General features: G+C 50.7%; 1 protein-coding gene and 1 long non-coding RNA gene across 7 annotated transcripts in view; one reads left to right on the plus strand and one right to left on the minus strand.

The window, feature by feature from the left end:
- Positions 1-18616, plus strand: part of LOC111095541 — a 46260-nt gene that overhangs the window by 15865 nt on the left and 11779 nt on the right. For all 5 annotated transcript variants that reach the window (XR_005358175.1, XR_005358178.1, XR_005358176.1 and 2 more), the window contains exons 2-5: positions 3227-3345; positions 6875-7076; positions 12734-12841; positions 14762-14862. This is a non-coding gene — a long non-coding RNA (uncharacterized LOC111095541). The remainder of the gene's footprint in view (positions 1-3226; positions 3346-6874; positions 7077-12733; positions 12842-14761; positions 14863-18616) is intronic.
- NEURL1B (neuralized E3 ubiquitin protein ligase 1B) overlaps positions 9120-18616 on the minus strand; it is a 39879-nt gene continuing 30382 nt past the window's right edge. For both annotated transcript variants that reach the window (XM_038534747.1, XM_038534748.1), the window contains 3 exons: positions 16638-17357; positions 14422-14547; positions 9120-14046 (listed from right to left, as the gene is read on the minus strand). In XM_038534747.1, coding sequence (XP_038390675.1) covers positions 13802-14046; positions 14422-14547; positions 16638-17357 — 1091 coding nt within the window. In that variant the 3' untranslated portion in view covers positions 9120-13801. The remainder of the gene's footprint in view (positions 14047-14421; positions 14548-16637; positions 17358-18616) is intronic.

The raw sequence follows: 18616 nt of genomic DNA on the forward strand, positions 1-18616 counted from the left end.
TTTTCCTCACAACTTCATTTCTACCTTGAGACCCCATTCCACTGGGATTCCCTCCCTTTTCCCCAAGGCCATGGCCAAGTTCCAGGGGCTGTATCATGCCAGGATGTTGATGGGGAGTGGGCATAAAACTCAAGAGCCAATCGTCCGTTCCATCCGTATGGTGATCCAGATGGATCCTAGAGCATCACTTACGTGCTGAGCTCTTGCACACGATTGATTTGCTTTCCGTCCTGTGGCATCTTTCCTGTGATTGTCGAGGGGAGGGGAGATCCCAGGTATGAGAGGGAAGTGCCAGGGGTCAAGGAGACTCAGTTAATATTTAAAAAGTAAGAGCCTTCCACTTTCATAAAGTTGGCTTACTCTGGCTAGGGCATGGCAAAGTGCAAGGTCAGGGTGATAGGGGTGGGAACTGTAGGGGAGCAAGAGAGGGGCAGAGTTGGGGTGGGCCACACATCTTCTCTTTCGTCCATGAAGGAGGGGGTAGCCTGAGCCTGAGAGAGTCACTGTTCTTTCCAGCAGCAGTGGGTGGGCTCTTGAAGGCCATCTGGGGGTCTCACAATTTCACTCTTCCCGGGTCCTGCAGTGAGAGGTCTTCTAGGGAGTTGGGGGCTATTGCGTACCTGTTATGTTACCATAGAAACCAAGGGTAACAGCTAAGTGCCAATCACTTTACTGGGGTCACGGAGATACCAGAGCCCACTTCTCAGCCCCCAGCCAGGACACAACGCCTTTTTCCCTTGCAAACAAATGGGGAATGATAAATAGCCCTTAGAGACTCATTGTCCTGATTTAATCTGATTTAACTGCTTAGCATTAGCTGGGCAATTTTGCAATTTATTAGGAAAACCACAGCTCTGGGAAGAGGCTTAACAGGTGAATCGGGGCTTAAGTGTTTTCTATTTTATGCAAAGGAAGAAGGGGAAAAAACAAGGACTATTTTAAAAAATAAATATTGAGGGCAGCCCCAGTGGCCCAGTGGTTTAGCGCCACCTGCAGCCCAGGGCGTGATCCGGGCTCCCTGCATGGAGCCTGCTTCTGTCTCTGTCTCTCTCTCTCTCTCTGTCTCTCATGAATAAATAAATACAATCTTTTTAAAAATAAAATAAATATTGAAAGGCTATCCTCAAGGTGCAGTATACGTCTTCTCCAAACCAGCTCCTTCTTATACTTTTTTGGTTGCTGTTATTGGCCTGATGAGTCACCCACACTGGTATGAAGCTGTTCCATCTACTAGAAAACCCTTCTTCCTCTTCTCCACATGGAGACCATCTGTTCCCCCTTCAAGATGCTCCTCAGGACTTGCCTCCTCCCAGAAGCCTCCCTTGACCCTCTCAGGGTAGAGCAGGGCTCCCACATCCTCCTGGACTTACCCTGACCACTCTGCTCTAACATCTGCATCCGGTTCTGTTCCGCCCCCCTAGTGGCGAGTTTGGTGAGGCCGAATGTGTGCTGTTAGATTAACTTGCTCCCCGGCTGGGCTCCCCTCGGCCAACTCTCTCTCTAGAAGGCCACCTCGACCTGCCAGATCTCTTTTCCCACTGTCCAGACCCTTCTTGCATTAAACCATGATAATGACATTTCTAGGACTCATACGTTGAAACCCTGATCGCTCAGTGTGACTGCTTTTGGAGATGGAACTTTTGGGGAAGTAAGAAGGGTTAAAAGAGGTGGTAAGGCTGGGCTTGTCCAGTAGCACTGGTGTACTCATAGGGAGAGGAAGAGACACCAGAGATCTCTTGCTCTACATGTGCACAGAGGAAAAGCATGCCAGGATGTGATGACAAGGCAGGAGGAAAGTCACCCACACACCAACCACCCTGCCAGCACCCTAACCTTGGATTTCCAGCCTCTGGAACTGTGAAAAAAATACATTTACGTTGTTTAAACCGCCCAGTCTGTGGTATTCTGTTATGGCAGCCCCAGAAAATTGGGACACAAGTATAGGGGAGGCACCCCCTCCCAATGGCCAAAGAGGCAGTTCTAGCAGCACTACCCTCATCTATAATTGAGGATTCTTTTTCTTTCCAATTTAAAGAGCTGTGGTAGGGCAGCCCGGGTGGCTCAGCAGTTTAGTGCCTGCCTTCGGCCCAGGTTGTGATCCTGGGGACCCGGGATCGAGTCCCGCATCAGGCTCACTGCATGGAGCCTGCTTCTCCCTCTGCCTGTGTCTCTGCCTCTCCCTCTCTGTGTGTGTGTGTGTCTCTCATGAATAAATAAAATGTTATGTTTTTTTAAGAAATAAAAAGCTGTGGTAAAATACATATAACAAAATTTACCATCTGAACCATTTAAAAAATATTTTATTTGTTTATTGGAGAGAGAGAGCAAGAGTGAGCAGAGGGAAGGGGAGAGGGAGAGAGAGAATCTCAAGCCGATTCCACACTGAACACAGAGCCTGATGCAGGGCTCGATCCCATGATCTCAAAATCATGACCTGAGCTGAAAGCAAAGAGTCAGCTGCTTAACTGACTGAGCTACCTGGTGCCCTCCACATCTTAACCATTTATAAGCATACATTTCAGTGGCATTAAGTGCATCTTCATTGTGTAGCCGTCACTATCCTCTATCTCCAGAACATCTTCCCAGACAGAAACTGTGCCCATCAACCATTAACTTTCCACCACCCTTCCCTCAGTCCCTGGTCGCCTCTCTTCTGCTATCTCTATGAACTTGACTACTCTAGAGACCGCATGTAAGTAAAATCATGCAGTGTTTGACTTTTTGTGACTGGCTCATCTCACTCAGTGTTATGTCTTCATTTTCTTTTTATTGCATTTTTCCCTACTTGTTTAATTTTAATATGCCTGACACAGGGTTGTGTGTGTGTGTGTGTGTGTGTGTGTGTTGGGGGGGGGGTGGTTAGACCGAGCCAGTCAGATCAGTGGCCTGAGTGGGGCCCAGAGTTAGGGGCCAGGTAGCAACCTCCTGGTATTGCAGGGTCTAGGGGAAGGAAGCCGTCCTGGTTCCAGCCCCAGTCCTTCCCCACCACAGCTTCAGCCTGACCCCAGACTCTGAGGTAACCTCGGTCCCGCAGTGTCACCCTAACTTGTCCTCCTCAAGCTTACCTGGATCTGCAAGGCCATTCGCAGGCGCTGCGGTTCCCAGGTCATCTGGTGACATCTCGAGGATTTGCTAAGAGTCGGGTGGGGGCAGTAGATTCATCCAGCACACAGACCTTGACTGCCTGTCCAGCAGTTTCTGCTCACGTCTTTGTGCACTCTCCCAGAACCACAAGAGGGCGACAGTGCTCCATCTTCTGTGAAGAAACTGCCAGACCCTCCAGAGAAGGAGCCCAGAAAGCCCTCTTCTCTTGACCTCTGGACTTGTAGGTTCATTGCCTGGAAGGTGAGAATAGGGGAAAGCTCGTTGTTCCAAGGGGATGGGACCCTGCCAGGGCCAACCTGCTTCCTGACCCCCTGCCCAAGCTACTCCATTGCTCTGTGCCCTATCTGGAGCTTGGGAAGCCTGGCCTGTGGGAGGAAACCCACCTAGGAGTCAACTAGCCAGCAGAGTCCCAGGATCCTCTTGGAGGAAGAGAGGCTGGTTGTAGCAGAAGGAAAGTGTCTCCTGGGGACCTCTTTCCGGGCCCTGGTCTGCTCTTCCAGCATGCTGCCTGGCATCCTCTGCACTGGAGCAGCTCCCTTCTGCAGAGTGTGCTTGGGCCGGTCTCTGCTCACTGTCTGCTATCCACCCTCCAAGGCCCAGCTCTTGTGTGACTTGCTCAGGGAAACTTCACCCAGTACTCTGGCCTCTGTTAACAAAGGCCAACTGAAACAACTCCAGCTGAATCCCCTTCCTGGCCCATCACCCTGCCTATCCCTTCCCCTCCTCACCTCCCCACCCCCGCTCAAGGGTGGAAAGACAGGAAGACTGGGCTGGGAGGGATGGCCCTGAAGTCAAATCTAGACAGCCCTTAGGACTGCCTGGAACTACCTCTCAGAGGGGGCAGAGGCTGAAGGGAGACTAGAATTGCTCAGAACAATGCAGAGGGTTCTGGGTTTTTTTGAAGGTGGGGGGTGGTACCAGAAGGGAGAAAGCACTAGCTGGCAAGGGAGACCAAGGTGACTGGGGAAGGCCAGAGACATCTTACTGGGAAATTTCTTCCATTTTTGTCCTGTGGTGGCAATGCATATCTTCTACCTCCACGTCCCTCCCTCCATGCCTCCATAGTGGGACAGATCTCCCCGGGGGACCTGGAGGTGGGCATGGCCCGTGTGAGGCTGTGAGCATGGCCAGGCTGCAGGCGGCTCCCTGCTCAGTTTAGCAGGAGGAAGGCCTGGCCCTTCCCACGCCCCTCCTGGAATGTAAGGGCTGCTCCTGGGAGTTGAGCAGAAGTGTGACTTTCCCTCTGGAGTCTGAGGTCAGTCAGCCTCCCAGGCCTGGTCCAGCATTCTTGATGGGAAGCCAAAACAAGCAAGGGGCGAGGGGCCAGGGCAGACTCAGAGGCCTGGCCAGCCCCCACCATCTGATTTGCCCCTTACTTTCATTCTTTGTAGGAAGGAGGTGTGCTGATGCCAGAAATTGAACCCGGGAGGAGGGGGACATAAACAGCAAGGTTCTACTATTTGGTAGATCCTGTGCTGATCACCTGTAGATGCTGCTAACGATGTCACGAAGGGGCCAACTCCGGCTGCAGTATAGGGCCTGAAGGAAGGAGGCCCAGGGGGCTCTGGAGGACAGAGGGTCAGGGTGGGGGAGTAGTGGAACCAAGTAGCGAAGTGATAGAGCACAGCCTATGATACTGGGAAAAAGAATAACCATTAAGACTGAGCACCTCCTACATGCCAGCCACCTCCTGACTCGGATGGTTCATCTTGACACAATCTGCAAGGGGGCTGAGACCTCAAAGATCCTCAAACTGAGCTTGTCCAAAATCCCACAGCAAAGGAAGGCCTGCCCCCAGGCTCTAGGTCTCCTGTGAGCTCTCATCACCCCCTCACCTCCTACCCCCCTACTCCTCCCCACTAGGCACCAACACCGGGGAAACAGCTGCTCCAAGTTGAGCTGCCAGGATGCAGCCTCCCCTGGGCAAAGGTCCCCATGTGACATTTTCTTTCTGCCACAATCAGCCTCCCTTCCTTCTGCTCCGGGCTTTAGGGGATGGTCCTACAGGCCCCACCTGATAGAGGCAGGGGGGTGAGGCACAGAGAAGGGGGCTTCCCGTTGCACAACTCTAGAGGCTAGAGCCCTGCCAGCTTCAGGATGAATGGCAACCCTGGGGGCCCCTGCTTGTTGGGGCAAAGTATGGGTGTGACCTGCAGACTCCTAAACAGGCCCTCTGCACCTGGGCAGCTGGGTGGAGGAGGAGAGGGCTGTCGGGCAAGAAGGTCACCCCTGGCCAGGCCAGGAGGGGAGAGGGCTGAGGAAAGCAGACCGGGCTGCCCCAGGCACTCTGTCGATGCCGCTGCCCCTGGGCTTCTAGAAGCTTCCCTTGGGTGTACTTAACAGCCAAGGTCGGGGCTCTGTTCCCATTGTGGATGCCTGGAATATTCATGTTTTCCACATCCCTGTGTGGGATCCAGAACCAGCTTCCAAGAGCCAGGAGAATTGAGCCTGGAGGGAGAGGGGAAGATTCTCTGGCCCTGGAACTGGACTGGTGGCTGTTGTGTATGTCCCTGACTGGGTGGCTTTCTCCCTTTGTCCTTCTAGGTGCACAGCCTCCTTCCCTCCCCTCATCTCCCCACCTTTCTTCTCTTTTCTCCTCCCCCTCCTCTTGTTCCTCCCCCCCAGCCCCCTTCAGACAGTTTACCCACAGAAAAACTGCGATGCTGTGGAAAGAGACCTGGTTCAGATTACCGCTCCACAGTTCACAGCTGTATGATTTGAGGCAGGTTGTTGCTCTCTCTGAGCCTCTCTTCCCTTGTCTGTAAAATGGGATTATAATATCTATCTGATGGGCTGTTTGTGGGGTCAGTGAAATCACAAGTGCATATGTTCTGGGACCATTTGCCCTTGAAAACTACTGAGTCTAGATCCTGGGAATTGCATACAAAAAAAAAAAGACAAGAAATCCTTTTGTCTTTGAGGGCTTATGTACATTAAGTATAAAGTTACTTCATCTGAGTCTTGGTTTTCCGTCTTATAAAATGGGTGTTACTTTTTTTTTTTTTTTAAGATTTTATTTACTTATTCGACGGAGAGAGGGAGAGCACAAGCAGGGGAAGTGGCAGACAGAGAGAAAAGTAGACTTCCCTCTGAGCAGGGAGCCTGACTCAGGGCTCAATCCTAGGACCCCGGGATCATGACCTAAACTGAAGGCAGATGCTTAACAACTGAGGCACCCAGGTGCCCCTCCTTCATGTAAAATGGAAGTAATGATGGGACCTACTTCAGAGAGCTAGAGTGAGGAGTCAGAGATGTCATGGACAACCTTAGCACATAGTAGGTGTTCATTAGATGATTTTTATTATTCTTGTTTGTCCTGCAGGAACCTAGGGAATAAAGGACAGAGAAGTCTCCATATAGAACTCCTCTGAGGCTACCTGTGCTTTGGGCAGCAGGATGGTGAGGGTCAGGGCACAGGCTTTGTACATTGAAGCCTCAGAAGGGAAATATGATATATACCAGGAAGCATGACCCAGGCATTAGTGAAAGCCTGAACAGTCAGGAAAAAGAAGGATGTTTTTATATCACTAAATGGTCTATAGCCATTATGCCTTGAATTCAATCTGTCCTAGCAGCTGCAGAACCACACTGCTCTGAATATGTCTGTTTATGAGTCTGCCTTCCCCTCTAGATTGGTTGGTCCTTGAGGGCAAGGGCCATGCCATACTTGGTTTTGTGTCAAGTGTGGGTATGTGCAGAAACTGATTTAGGAATTGGGCTTTTGATCCAAGGGGTCAAAAGACAGACACCCTGGGACTTCTCCTGAAAGGCTTTTAAAGGGTCACTAAGCTGGTATGATATGAGGAGTCACTGGAGAACATCTTGGTTACCACAGAGGGAGAGCCTGCCTGAGAGTGATGTGATGTCAACCCAGAGGAAAGCAGAACTGAGACAGAAGCAGACACCTGATGACATCATGTGAACCCCTGGATCCAGCCCTTCCTGAAGCAAGAGTGGACCACTTTAGTTGTGTGAGTTGTTTCTTAAGTTGGCTTTCAATCTCTTAAAACCCAAAGAGTCTAGATTAGCATGGTCTTTCTCCTTCATTTAAAAAAAAAGTCTTGATTATCAAATAAAATCTATGAAAATATCCCCTGACCTAGTAGAAATGAATGATATATTTCCGAGGCACATTTTGCCTTAGCTCTGGAACAGGCATATCTAGGGCTCAATCCTACTTCTGCCTTGAAGGGACTCTGGTTCCCTCATCTGTAAAATGAGGAGACCAGCACTGTTGTGAAGATTCATTGAGAAAAGTAGGAAAATCATGACTTCTTCAGCTTCATAAATGCAACTTCATTACTCTTACCCCATTGCTCCCAAAACTTGGTGTCACTAAATCAGGTGTCCCTGACTTAGCATGCAGGGAAAAGCAGGCCTGAGCAGCTCCACCTTCTCCCTTCCCTTGTTACTCCTGATGCTGCTGCAAGGCTCCACCCCCAGAAATCTGGGCCCTAAAGCTGGCCTGGAGGAAGCCCAAGGAAACTGGTCAGCCTGGTCTGGTCTCCACTGGAAGCTTGCAGGCCTTTATCACCATACACTGTGACTAAATTTGGATCTCAAAATCAGACAATCAGCCTCGGAACTCCTGACAAATTCCAGCAAGTACTAGCTGTTTTCATCGTTTTTTGCAGACAAGGGGAATACTTTTTCCAAGTAACAAGTTTAAATTAAAAGTGGTAATTTGTCATTATAGAAACTTTAGAAAACACAAGGGGAAAAGTCCAATAATATCTGTATCCTGACACAGCCCCCATGGAGAGTTTGCTTCTTTCCTGTTGGTCATTCCAACAGTCTGATTTGGGGGACTGTTGTTTGTTTGCCTGCTTGTTTTTACATCCATGAGATCAAAGTGTATGTGATATATCTTTTATATCTTGATTTTTTTAATATCTTGATTTTTATATCTTTTTTAATATCTTATATTTTTATATCTTTTATATCTTATATCTTTTATATCTTTATCTTTTATATCTTGATTTTTCCCACCATGTTTTGACATAAACATATTCCCGTGTTACAAACTCTTTGCTGAGTGCCAGATGCGGTGCCTAGCACGTCACCGGCATGATCTCAAGAATGTTCACAACCATCCTAAAATCAGGAGTCCTTACTATTCTTGCTTTGAAGATGAGCAAACCAAGGCACAAAGAGATTAAGTGTCTCCCCCGATGTCATGGTGAGGATCAGGCTGTCTGGCTTCATGGGCCATACTATTACCTAGGTATATCTGTATCATGGTTCGCTCAACCTTCTTTAGAGAGATAGATGCCTGCTGTTCTTCCCTGCCTGGTACTAGGTCTTCACCGTGCCCGTTTGCCCTGGAGACTGCGAGCCCCTACTCTCAGTTCTAGGAGAGCAGCTACAGCGCAGAGTTGGGTGCAAATGTGGGGTCTGGCCAATCAGAGCCCCGTATCTCCCTGGCCTCTGTGATTGGCTCAGGGAGGGGCCGTGGGCCAGGTGTGCCCACACAGGGAGGCTGTAGGCTGCATCTGCGCTGTGCTGTGGCCAGCTGTCGAGAACCTGCCTGGGAACGGGCCGGAGCAAAGGAGGTCAGAGCAACAAGCAGGAGAGACCAAGTCCTATTGGAGCATTTCAGATTCTGGATCCAACTGCACCTGAAGTGAGGGCTCTTGGGTTCACGATACAGGACTTTTTCAGTTAGCTGAGCTTTTTAATCCCCTTAAACCAATTTGAGTTCAGTTTCTGTCGCTTGCAACTGAGAGTTCTGCAAGTCCACCCTCATTGTTGGACGTTAGTGTGGCTTATACAATTTTTTACCATCATAAATAATGCTGTAATGAACATCTTTACATACAGAGCTTATCCTTGATAAGAATTATTTCCTTGTGATATTTTCACCAAAATTGCTTGGCCAAAGGTTCAAACATTATTAGGACTTCATGGACATTTTGCTAATTGTTTCCTCAAGGTTGGCAATGCTTTGTATCCCTCACCTTCACTCCCCAACAGTATGTGCAACTGTGAGTCTTAAAATTGAGTTCTGAAGAAGGTTTCTTTTTTAACAAGCCAAAGTTGTATTTTTGTTTTAAACAGCAAAATCATGTTAATATAAAACAGATAAAAATAGACATAACCAAAAACACACAACACACAAAAGCACAACACACAGGACGGGTGCAAACCCTTCCCAACCCACCACTCCCCCCAAGTTTTAAAACCTGTATTACATATCCCCAAAGATTAGATTGTATTGGAGAAGTCACAGTATTGAATCAGAAAAATAAGAATAAGAGACATTTTTAAAAAGGTCTGTACACAGGTTGTGGGGGGATGGGATGAGAGACATACACTTCATCACTCCTACATCAAAAACATAATGCAGAAGGGTTTCAGTGATTAGCACATATTTCTAGAATACTACTATGTATGCTAGTCCCCTGCCCACTTTTTAAAGTTGCATTTAAAAAGGATAAAAAGTGCACAGACACTTTCATAAGGCACAGACAGATTGTTGTACAAGTCATTTCATTAGGGGCTTGGGAAAAACAACTAAATACCAAGAAATGCCAGGAGGCCATGTGTTCCTGAGCAGGCGTCCCTCTGCCAGAACTAGGGCAGAGATGGGATTGAGCAGGGGAGGTTACTGCCTCTCATTCACCAAGACTTTGCACAAGCCCATTCTTCTCACCTGGATGTGATGGGGTTCTCTGGGAACTTAGGGATTGATTCTAGTAACTAGTCAGAAGCCTGAAAGTAGCAGGTAGCCACCTCCCTACATGTCTCCCTGGCGGGACTTGAGGGTGATCATCAAGTGGTGGAGCCTTTGAGGGTTCTGCCCAAGGCTATTTTGGCAGCAGCCCACTAACTGCAAGGTGCCTGGCATTTCTAATGCAAAGGAGGCTTCTCGAGAATGCAGGAGGCTCTGGATCAGGAAAGTGGTCATGGGCACTCACCAGGATAGATCCTCAAAGGCAACAAATGGCCAAGAAAGCCCCAGGGTCTCATTATCCTCTTAATGTGTCTCCTTCTGAAGGTAGAGCTAGCACTGTCCTCTAGCTCCTCATTTCCAGCACCCCACTCCTAGTTGGCATGCAGCAGATGTTTGTTGAATGATTTTGTATGCATATGTACGTGGTGTTTTACCAAGCCCCTGAGTACTCATAACTTGATTTCTGATTTCTTCCATAAACTTTGAATGAGTACCTACTATGTGCTGGCACAGGGACCCAATGCCAAGACAGCAAATACAAGTTTACAAATCTGCCCATCTCTGGACTGTCCACTCCCTGTGGACTTTGTCTTTAGTCCCGATTCCTAACACTGTGTCCAGAACACAGGCCACACTGATGAGTGGGTGTTGAGCAAAGTGTGCCTGCAGTTAGGGGAGCAGCTGCCCTGGGTAGCTAAATCCCAGACTCCTAGTTCTGGGAATGGACTAGGAAAAGGAGCTTGTTTTGACTTGCAAACAGCCCAATTTTTCTGGTGGTTCGAAAGAAGCAGGCACAGGACCACACACAGCAAGGGAGTATCTTGTGATCTCCTGCTTCTTAGCCCTGGAGTCTCTGCCTGCGGGGGTGGGAGGAGGGTTGGTGCTGAGGCTCAGGAAGGCAATGGGACAAGGCCTTCAGCCCCTCCACTATGTTGCCCCATATTTGCACCCCTGTGCAATGGGAGGAAGTCTCCAGGCTGGGCTCAGGATCTCACATGGCTCAGCTCTGCCAGGAGAAGGGAGACAGTGGGAAGATGAGACTGAAGAAAGGACACTTGTCCTTCTAGGGTATGGGTGGCAGAGAGACCACAGCCTGGGGCTGGAACCCTCTATGCAGGTGCAGGTGCCCAGGCTCTCTCCAGGGGCAGCCCATAGAAGTTTCAAGAAAGAAAACTCAAGGCAGCCTCAAGCTGCCTGGGGCTTGGGGCCAAGCAGTGAAGAGAGTGGGATTCAGTGCCAGACGTGCCTGGGTTTGGATCCCAGGCCTGCCACCTACTGCGTGTGATCCTGTCACTTTACTCACAGGATCTTAGCTCTCTTACCCGTCAAATGGGAATAATACCGTGTTTTACCAATTCTAAGTAGCAGAGTTTGTTTTCACATTTCAAGTCTCTGATTAGAATGAATTGTATAACTGTGGCATCTTACAGTTAAAATTCATGTTTTTTTTTCCCCTTGGCAGTACATAAAATGGTGCATTTTATTATCAGTAGCATTTTAGATATGACTCAGTGGGGGTAATAAGACCTGCCTCACAGGATTAATGTGTGAAGATGCCTCTCTAGCCCAGTGCCGAGGCACATAATGATGTGAAATGAAAAAGAGGGGTTCCCTTCCCTCTTTCTCCCGCCATGTGAGGGCATGTGAGCAGCTCCTCTATAGCACTGAATAAATCAGAGCATCAGGAAATTTCTGGTTTTTAGAAGATAAACACCCCCTTAATTTCTCTTAGAAACAGGGAGGCTATTTATAGCAGCTGCGGAGCAAGTTAGACAGGCCACCAGCTCCTTTTGTTGCAGGTAACAGGTCACCAGGGGCATGGCCTGGTCCACCACAGGTCCAGGCCCTGTCACTGGTTTCCTGGTGGTGGCTGGAACCCAGGTGGGGACCATTAGGAAGGGCAAAGGGCAGGAGAGACAAGCTGCCTCCTGCTGGCATCTGAGACCACCATGTGACCGGCTCAATCCAGCCAGGGCTACTGCTGGAGAACCAGTCCTGGTGGGTGGGGAAGGTCATGAGTCCTCTCCCACACGGTCTGTGTGCCCCACCCCACATAGGGGAAATGGCTCCTGCTGGCCAAATTCAGCTGAGCACTGAGTGCCACCTAGCTTCTCCAGGTCCTAACCTGGGGTTCCAGATGCTCCCCTAAAACTTCCATCACAAAATTTAAATGGAGGCATGTTTCCCAGATTCACTAGGGAAAATAACCAGTTAGGGGTTCTTGTAGGGGCAAGAGTAGAGTTTCTGAAGTTGAGATCAGGTCAGAACACTATGACCACTTCCAGACAGAGAAGCAATAGGTGGCCCAAGACCTAGAGCATCACAAAGACCAATTGGTCTTAAAGAATTTGATTTGATGAGGGCCCAACTGGGCTGGGCTCTGGGCCTCCAGGAACCCAGCAAACATTTGTTATATGAATGCATAAACTCTCTGAATGTTCTTTCCCTGTCATCATCTGTGCGGCAGAGGAACAGATTAGGAATTGTAATAAAAATGTTATCTGCTCTTTGCAGGGTGTCTCAGGCTTTTTCAATGTTATGCTGGTCCTATCGTGGGTTCTGGAGTGGGCAGATACTGGGCCTCATCTTGGACAGATTGGGAACTGAGAATCAGAGAGGCCCAAGGGCTTCCTTAAAGGGACAGCACAAGCTAGGGCAGAGGTTAGGCCCAGAACTGGGGGCAGGAGCTGGCCTGGGCCAGCCTATCAGCCCAAGGGCGGTCTGGGAGTCTGCAGAGATGGGCTTCGGCAGGGGTGAGGAAGTGGGGGACAGGGCCAGGTCCCAGGAAGTGCCTGCAAATGGCTCTGGGAAGGGGGGGGGGTTCCCATGTCAGCATTTTAATGTCTCAGCTATTAGTTAACATCTTAATGATCATTTAACATCTTAGTAATCAGCAGTGAAAGAGAAGCTGAGTGTCAGAACCAGTTGCAAAGTCTTTTCCTCCTACTTCACCAGTAGGCTGCCCTGGTGATGCCCACAGCTGCTGGTGAATGCCAGGCCCCAGGGTTACAACAGGAAATGTGGAGAGTTGTCAGCCTGATGGAGTGGCCCTTCCAACTCCAGGTGAGTCACCTGCCTCCAGGATTTTCCCTCCCCCAGGAAAAGAGAACCTGCCGCTTGTCTTCTCTTTGGGGACAACAAGGGATGGTACAGACAAAAAGCATCTAGTGGGACGGAGTCAAGGTGCACTATGCTTATTATTAGGCTGTCTGGGGTGAAGGGGTGAAGAGGCTTCTGGGGATGACACCACCCAGAGCTCTCAGTGGGCCGCAGCACCCATCAAAACTCCTCTCCAGGACCGGGGAAGAAACTAAAAAAGCAAATTGTTCTTTTCTGTTCTCCACCCACCTTCCCCCCAAGGCATTGCTGCTTTGGAGCTGTAAACAATGAGCTATTTTTTTCCTTCCCTTAGAAAATCTGAGTGTCCCTGTTCTATACCATCCAAGGGAGTTCTGTTTAGGTGCAGGCTTCATACATTCAAAACCATCTGACGTTACAGCCCCAGAAAGTGAACGGTTTCTAGTCACGCTACCGTCTGGGCTCGGGATTGCACATTCGTTAGTGTTAAATAACCTCCTAGGGCCAGGATCCCTGGATAAATACCTATGTGTTCTCTCTCACTCATTCTCTCACACACATTCCCTCTCTCTTCTCTGGCCACTCCCTCCCCTCACCCTCTCTCACACACACTTGACCCAACTCCAGAGAAAAGCATTGCACAGAGAATGCTGTTTCCCAGCTGAGAGGTCACCGAGGGACAGGGTGGTCTGCTAGGCAGTTCCTGAGCTTGCTGTCCGGATGGCCTCTGGGGGGCAAAGCGCTTTTGAGCCAGAAGCAGCCCGTGCCTGGGCTCAGACCTCCCAGGGCCTCATCTCCATGACTGTGACGCCTTGCCCACTGTTGAAGAGTGGCAGATGGGATGGCTGCTGCCCTTGGACTCCCTGCTGGCCATAGTGGTTGCCTGGCCCAGGGGGCCTTCAGAAAGGTGACCTGGCTCTGGCCCAGGCCCATTGGTGGGCCAGGCTATGGCCTGTAGATCTTAATGACATCCTTGATGGGCCGCCGGCAGATGGGACAGCAGGCCCGGGCTTGCCTCTTGAGCCGCAGGCCGCAGCTGTGGCACAGGCACATATGTCCACACGTGTAGATGACTGTGTCCACTTCACCGTCAAAGCACACCGTGCATTCACCATTCTTGCTGCCTGCCGGCTCCGGTGGGGAGAACGCGGGGGACACCGGGGGGCTCAGCGGGGAGCTGGGTGCCGTCACTGCAGAAAGGGAAAACAAGCCAGACCTTAATAATGTGGTTTTCAGATGCGTTCTGCTGGGGCAACCCCAAGAAGGCAGAGCTTCCATGGCCGAACTTGTGGGAAACAATTTCAATAGATACCAGTTTGATGTTTTTCTACTGGGCTTTGCCCCCTGCCCTACCCTGCTTCCCCCAAGCATCAAGTACCATTACCACCCTTGAGGATACCATATGTAGACTTCTCCTACCTCCAGATGATTGTATAGCCGAGGAAGGAGAAGATGCAGCGGAGAAAGGTGGCCACCCTTGCTTAGCCTCAGGAAGGCTCTGGCAAAGCTGAAGGAGCCAGGCCAGCCACCAGCTCCTACCCCCTCAAGGGTTTATACCTCCTTACCCAGGGATGACTCAGATGCTGAGGACGACTGGTTGACACTGAAGGCCATATCAGAATCGCTATCATCCTGTGAGCCGCTGAGGGACCCTGATGGGGACGCGGTTGCAGGGCTGGACTGCAGGGTGCCTGAGACCAAAGAGACTCCATCAGGGGTGATGGGAAGTGGGCCCTGTTCTGCTAGTCCCTGGCTCTTCACACTTTTGCACCTTAGCTTTCCCATCTGTCTAACGGGACGGGGCGGGGGGGGATAAGAGTTACCTCCTAGGTTTCTGCTAAGGACTGATGGAATCGTACACATGTGGTAGATATCTATTCTCTGCCATTCTTGTCTTTTTTTCAGAAACAGTAAAAGATCTTGTTTTGGGGCACTTACTTCACTGTCACTCACATGATCCAGGCCAGGCCAAGAACTTCCACCCCTTGGTCTCAATGAAGGTTCAGGTAAGGCTACAAACCCAACGCAGGTCAAAGAGGCCTTCATGAGAACACTACAACTGTTGGGAAAGAAGGGGCCCATCCACTGGGAGGTTAAGTCTGGCCCTGTAGAGCCCGCCTGAGAGTGAAGCCAACATAGGGGAAAGTGAGCTTTGGGATTGGATCCTGATGACATGCTTTCAAAACCTGGATCCATCCAATATACTCTCACACTTTTGAGGTATGTGTATCCATACATTTCCCTTTTAGTTTAGGTAACTTCGAGTGGGGTTTTATCACTTGCAACTACAAGATTCCTGACTAGTAGTATTCAATACGAATGAGTTTTCTTCTTGTGTTCACTGCTGGTATAGATAATAATGGGTTATTTCTTAGGTGAGAGAGACATTCCTTCCCTCACTCTATTTGAGGAGGTTGGACAGATAATGCAGTGCTGGGGTTGCTGTCAAGTAGAAATCAAGAGGGCAAGCTACTGGTCTCCAAAAATAATCACCTCCATTCTACCTTCTTTTCCTGACCACTCAAGGACTCATCCTGGTCCCTCTGGAGGTGCCAAGGAGGGGGGCGGGAAGGAGGAGGGTAAGGAAGACTGATTCTAGGCTTAGTTCTTGTCAAAGCCCCAGTGGGAACTTAGGCAACTCATCTCAGGGTAAATGATGATTATGTCTGGTCATCCTTTAAAAAAAAAAAACAACCAACCAACAATGACCACCACTCCCTTGTTCTTCCTCTGCCTGAAAACAGCAGTCACTGCTGTTACTACTATTTAAACTTGCTTTGTTGTGTGTGGCAGGCGCCTGCTGAAAGCATTATATGCACCTGGTCATTTCATCCTCCTGACAATGCCAGGATACAGGTAGTTACTCCCTCCCTACACAGAAGGAATCTGAGCTCAGAGAGGGTCTGTGATCCCCCCAGCATCTTCATGGCTGACCAGTTAGGTGACTGGGATAGGCAGTTAATCTCTCTGTGCTTCAATTTTCGTATCTGTCAATGGGATAATGATATTGGTTTCATAGAGGCATCCGGAGTATAAAATTGAATGATATAACATGAAACGGTCATTGTTTCTGTTACCATTGGGGCTTACTTCTTGAATCATGAAAATGGGGCTGTGCTGAGAACCTTCCCTGACCACCACCCCCATTCTACCAAGTGGGAGAGAAGCCTCTCTGCAGTGGCACACATCACAGGGCGCAGCTCTCCATTCAGGCGTGTCTATGAGCTCCTCCTGTGCATGGCCTGTGTCCTGTCCTCTGCTGTGCCCCATCCTGGAGCCCAGGGCCTGGCCCACAGCTGGCGGGTGCTCCGTGTCTATTGGTGGCACGAAAGAAGGCAAAATCATGTCCAAATAAGATGGTTCAGGCCTCCGTTCCATTTTCTGTGGACATTGTTATTCTCGTGTCCTCTTTTAAGTGTAGTTGTATTTACTTTTTCTCCTACACTTAAGATTCATCACGTATTTAAAAATTAATAGGGATATAATAAATCATAACAACAGAAACAGGGGGAACTTAGGTCGGTGCGGGCCAAGTGTGGACTTGGGAACAGCAAAACGGACATCCCTGGGACACTTGTTAGAGCCGCACTTCGGGGCCGCCCCTACTGAATCAGAGACTCTGGGCGGCGGCAGGCGGGTGCTCAAACCCCTCCAGCCTGGCAGGCGCGGGCAGGCCCTACCCAGCCGCGCCCCGCGCCCCCGCGCCCCCGCGCCCCCGCGCCCCCGCGCCCCCGCGCCCCCGCGCACGCGCACGCGCACGCGCGCGCGGCCGGGAACTCACCCAGGAGGCGCAGCTGGCCCGCCGCGCCGCCGCGCACGGCGAAGAAGGCCCAGAGCGCCTGCGTGGTGTCGACGCACAGCAGGCGGCCGCGCGGGCGCCCGTTGACGCCCAGGAGCACGTCGCCGCCGGGCCGCAGCGTGAAGCTGAGCGCGTCTCCGCCGCTCGGCACGGGCCCGGCGCGCGCCACCACCCAGTACTCCTTGCGGTCGAGCAGGGCGTCGGGGTCGGCGGGGAGCTCGGCCGGCCGGAGCCCGCCGGGGTCGCACGACGTGATGCCGAAGGCCAGCGCGCCGGGCGCCGCCAGCCCCGGGCGGCCCACCTCCACGAAGAGACTCTCGCCGGGGCGCAGCGGGCGCTCGGAGAAGACGAGCGTGCGGCCGCCGTCGGGCCGCGGCGCGCAGGCCACCTTGCGGTCGGCGGACAGGCTCACGTCGGGTCCGCGCGTCGCGTGGAAGCGCAGGTCCGCCTCGAGCAGCGCCGGCGACGACGCGGGCCGCGGGCGCTCGCGGGGCCCGCACGGGATGGCGGCGGCCGAGGCGTCGGCGGGCGGCGGGCCCGGGGCGCGGCCCAGCGCCAGGTGGCCCAGCTTGGCCACCACCTGGTTGTTCTCCAGCTCGTTGTTGTCGAAGTTGGCGGCGTCGTGGCTGCTGGGCGGCAGGCAGGCGCTGAAGCGGGCCTGGCTGAGGCGCGCGGGTGTCAGCGTGTCGGCGAACGCGCTCTCTGGACCGGGGCAGAAGGGTGGTGGTGAGGGGCGGGCCGCGGGCGGGGAGCCCGGGCACCCGCAGGCCTCGGCGCCCCCACGCACAGCCCCCACGCACAGCCCCTCGCTTCTCTTTCTAGTTGGGGTGTGTACCGCCTCCAGAACCACCGGTGCACCGAATCAGGAAGCACAGTCCTGGCGACCCCTCTTTGGGATGGGCAGATAAGGCTGTTTCTCACCCCCACCCCCCACCCCTTCATCCCTTCCTCCTTCCTTTTTTCCCCCTCCCTTCTTCCCTCTTTTTTTTTTTTTTTTTTGGTTCTCCTTCCTTCTTCCGTCTTTCATGCTATGGAACATTTGAAGACCCTTTATTGTTGGCCTCCCCAACTAGAGGATAAGCTCCAAGAAGTGAGTCCTTTTGCTCTTTATTTGTGGCCTTATGTGACAGGTATTATTTTAAGGTCTCTTCAAGTGTGACGAGTTCTCACTCAGCTGTGTGCTGTTATTGCCAGCCATTTAGCAAAGAAGGGAGGCGTGAGGCACAGAGGAGTTAAGGAATGCGACCAAGGTCACACAGAAACGGGCAAAGCCATGAGAAGAACCCAGGCTCTTCCACACACGCTGACTCTGAAAGAAGGCAGCACAGAGCCCAAACATTGGATAGGTTAGCTTTCTGTAAGAGGTGGCCTCATTTTATAAGACAGAAAACTAAGAGTTTTAAGACACCATCATGAAAATATTTTTGGATAATTTTTAGTGGTTTGGAAAAACGTTCTTGATACTACATATTATAGTTAAATTTTCAAAAAAACCCATTTCATTTAGGTAATACAGATCTTCATACTTTGGTAGATTACTTGCCAATTGTCTCCCCAACTAGAATGTGAGTCCTTGCTTGTCTGTTCACCACCACCTTCTCCCGGCTCAGCAGAGTGCTGGGCAAAGAACCTTCATTCTTTATTGGATGAATAAATGGATGAATGAGGCTTCTAAAAGACACCAATAGAGAACCTTCATTCTTTATCGGATGAATAAATGAATGAATGAGGTTTCTAAAACACTGACTGCCACTCTGGGTAACAAGTCAGGGAAAGGAGTGGAGTTTCTTTTATTGATAAAAAGATTCTCATTAACCATAATAAATAAAGCAAGAAAAAGTGTTTTTCAAACTTCTCTAACTGGACACTTCTGGCTAAGATTTGTCATCCTATAATTTATATCATGGAAAAAAGTATTTCTCCTTTTTTAGTTTTCCAGATATAAAACTAAGTCCTAATAA

This window comes from Canis lupus, chromosome 4 (assembly GCF_011100685.1).
Source record: "Canis lupus familiaris isolate Mischka breed German Shepherd chromosome 4, alternate assembly UU_Cfam_GSD_1.0, whole genome shotgun sequence".
In the NCBI taxonomy this organism is placed as follows: domain Eukaryota; kingdom Metazoa; phylum Chordata; class Mammalia; order Carnivora; family Canidae; genus Canis; species Canis lupus.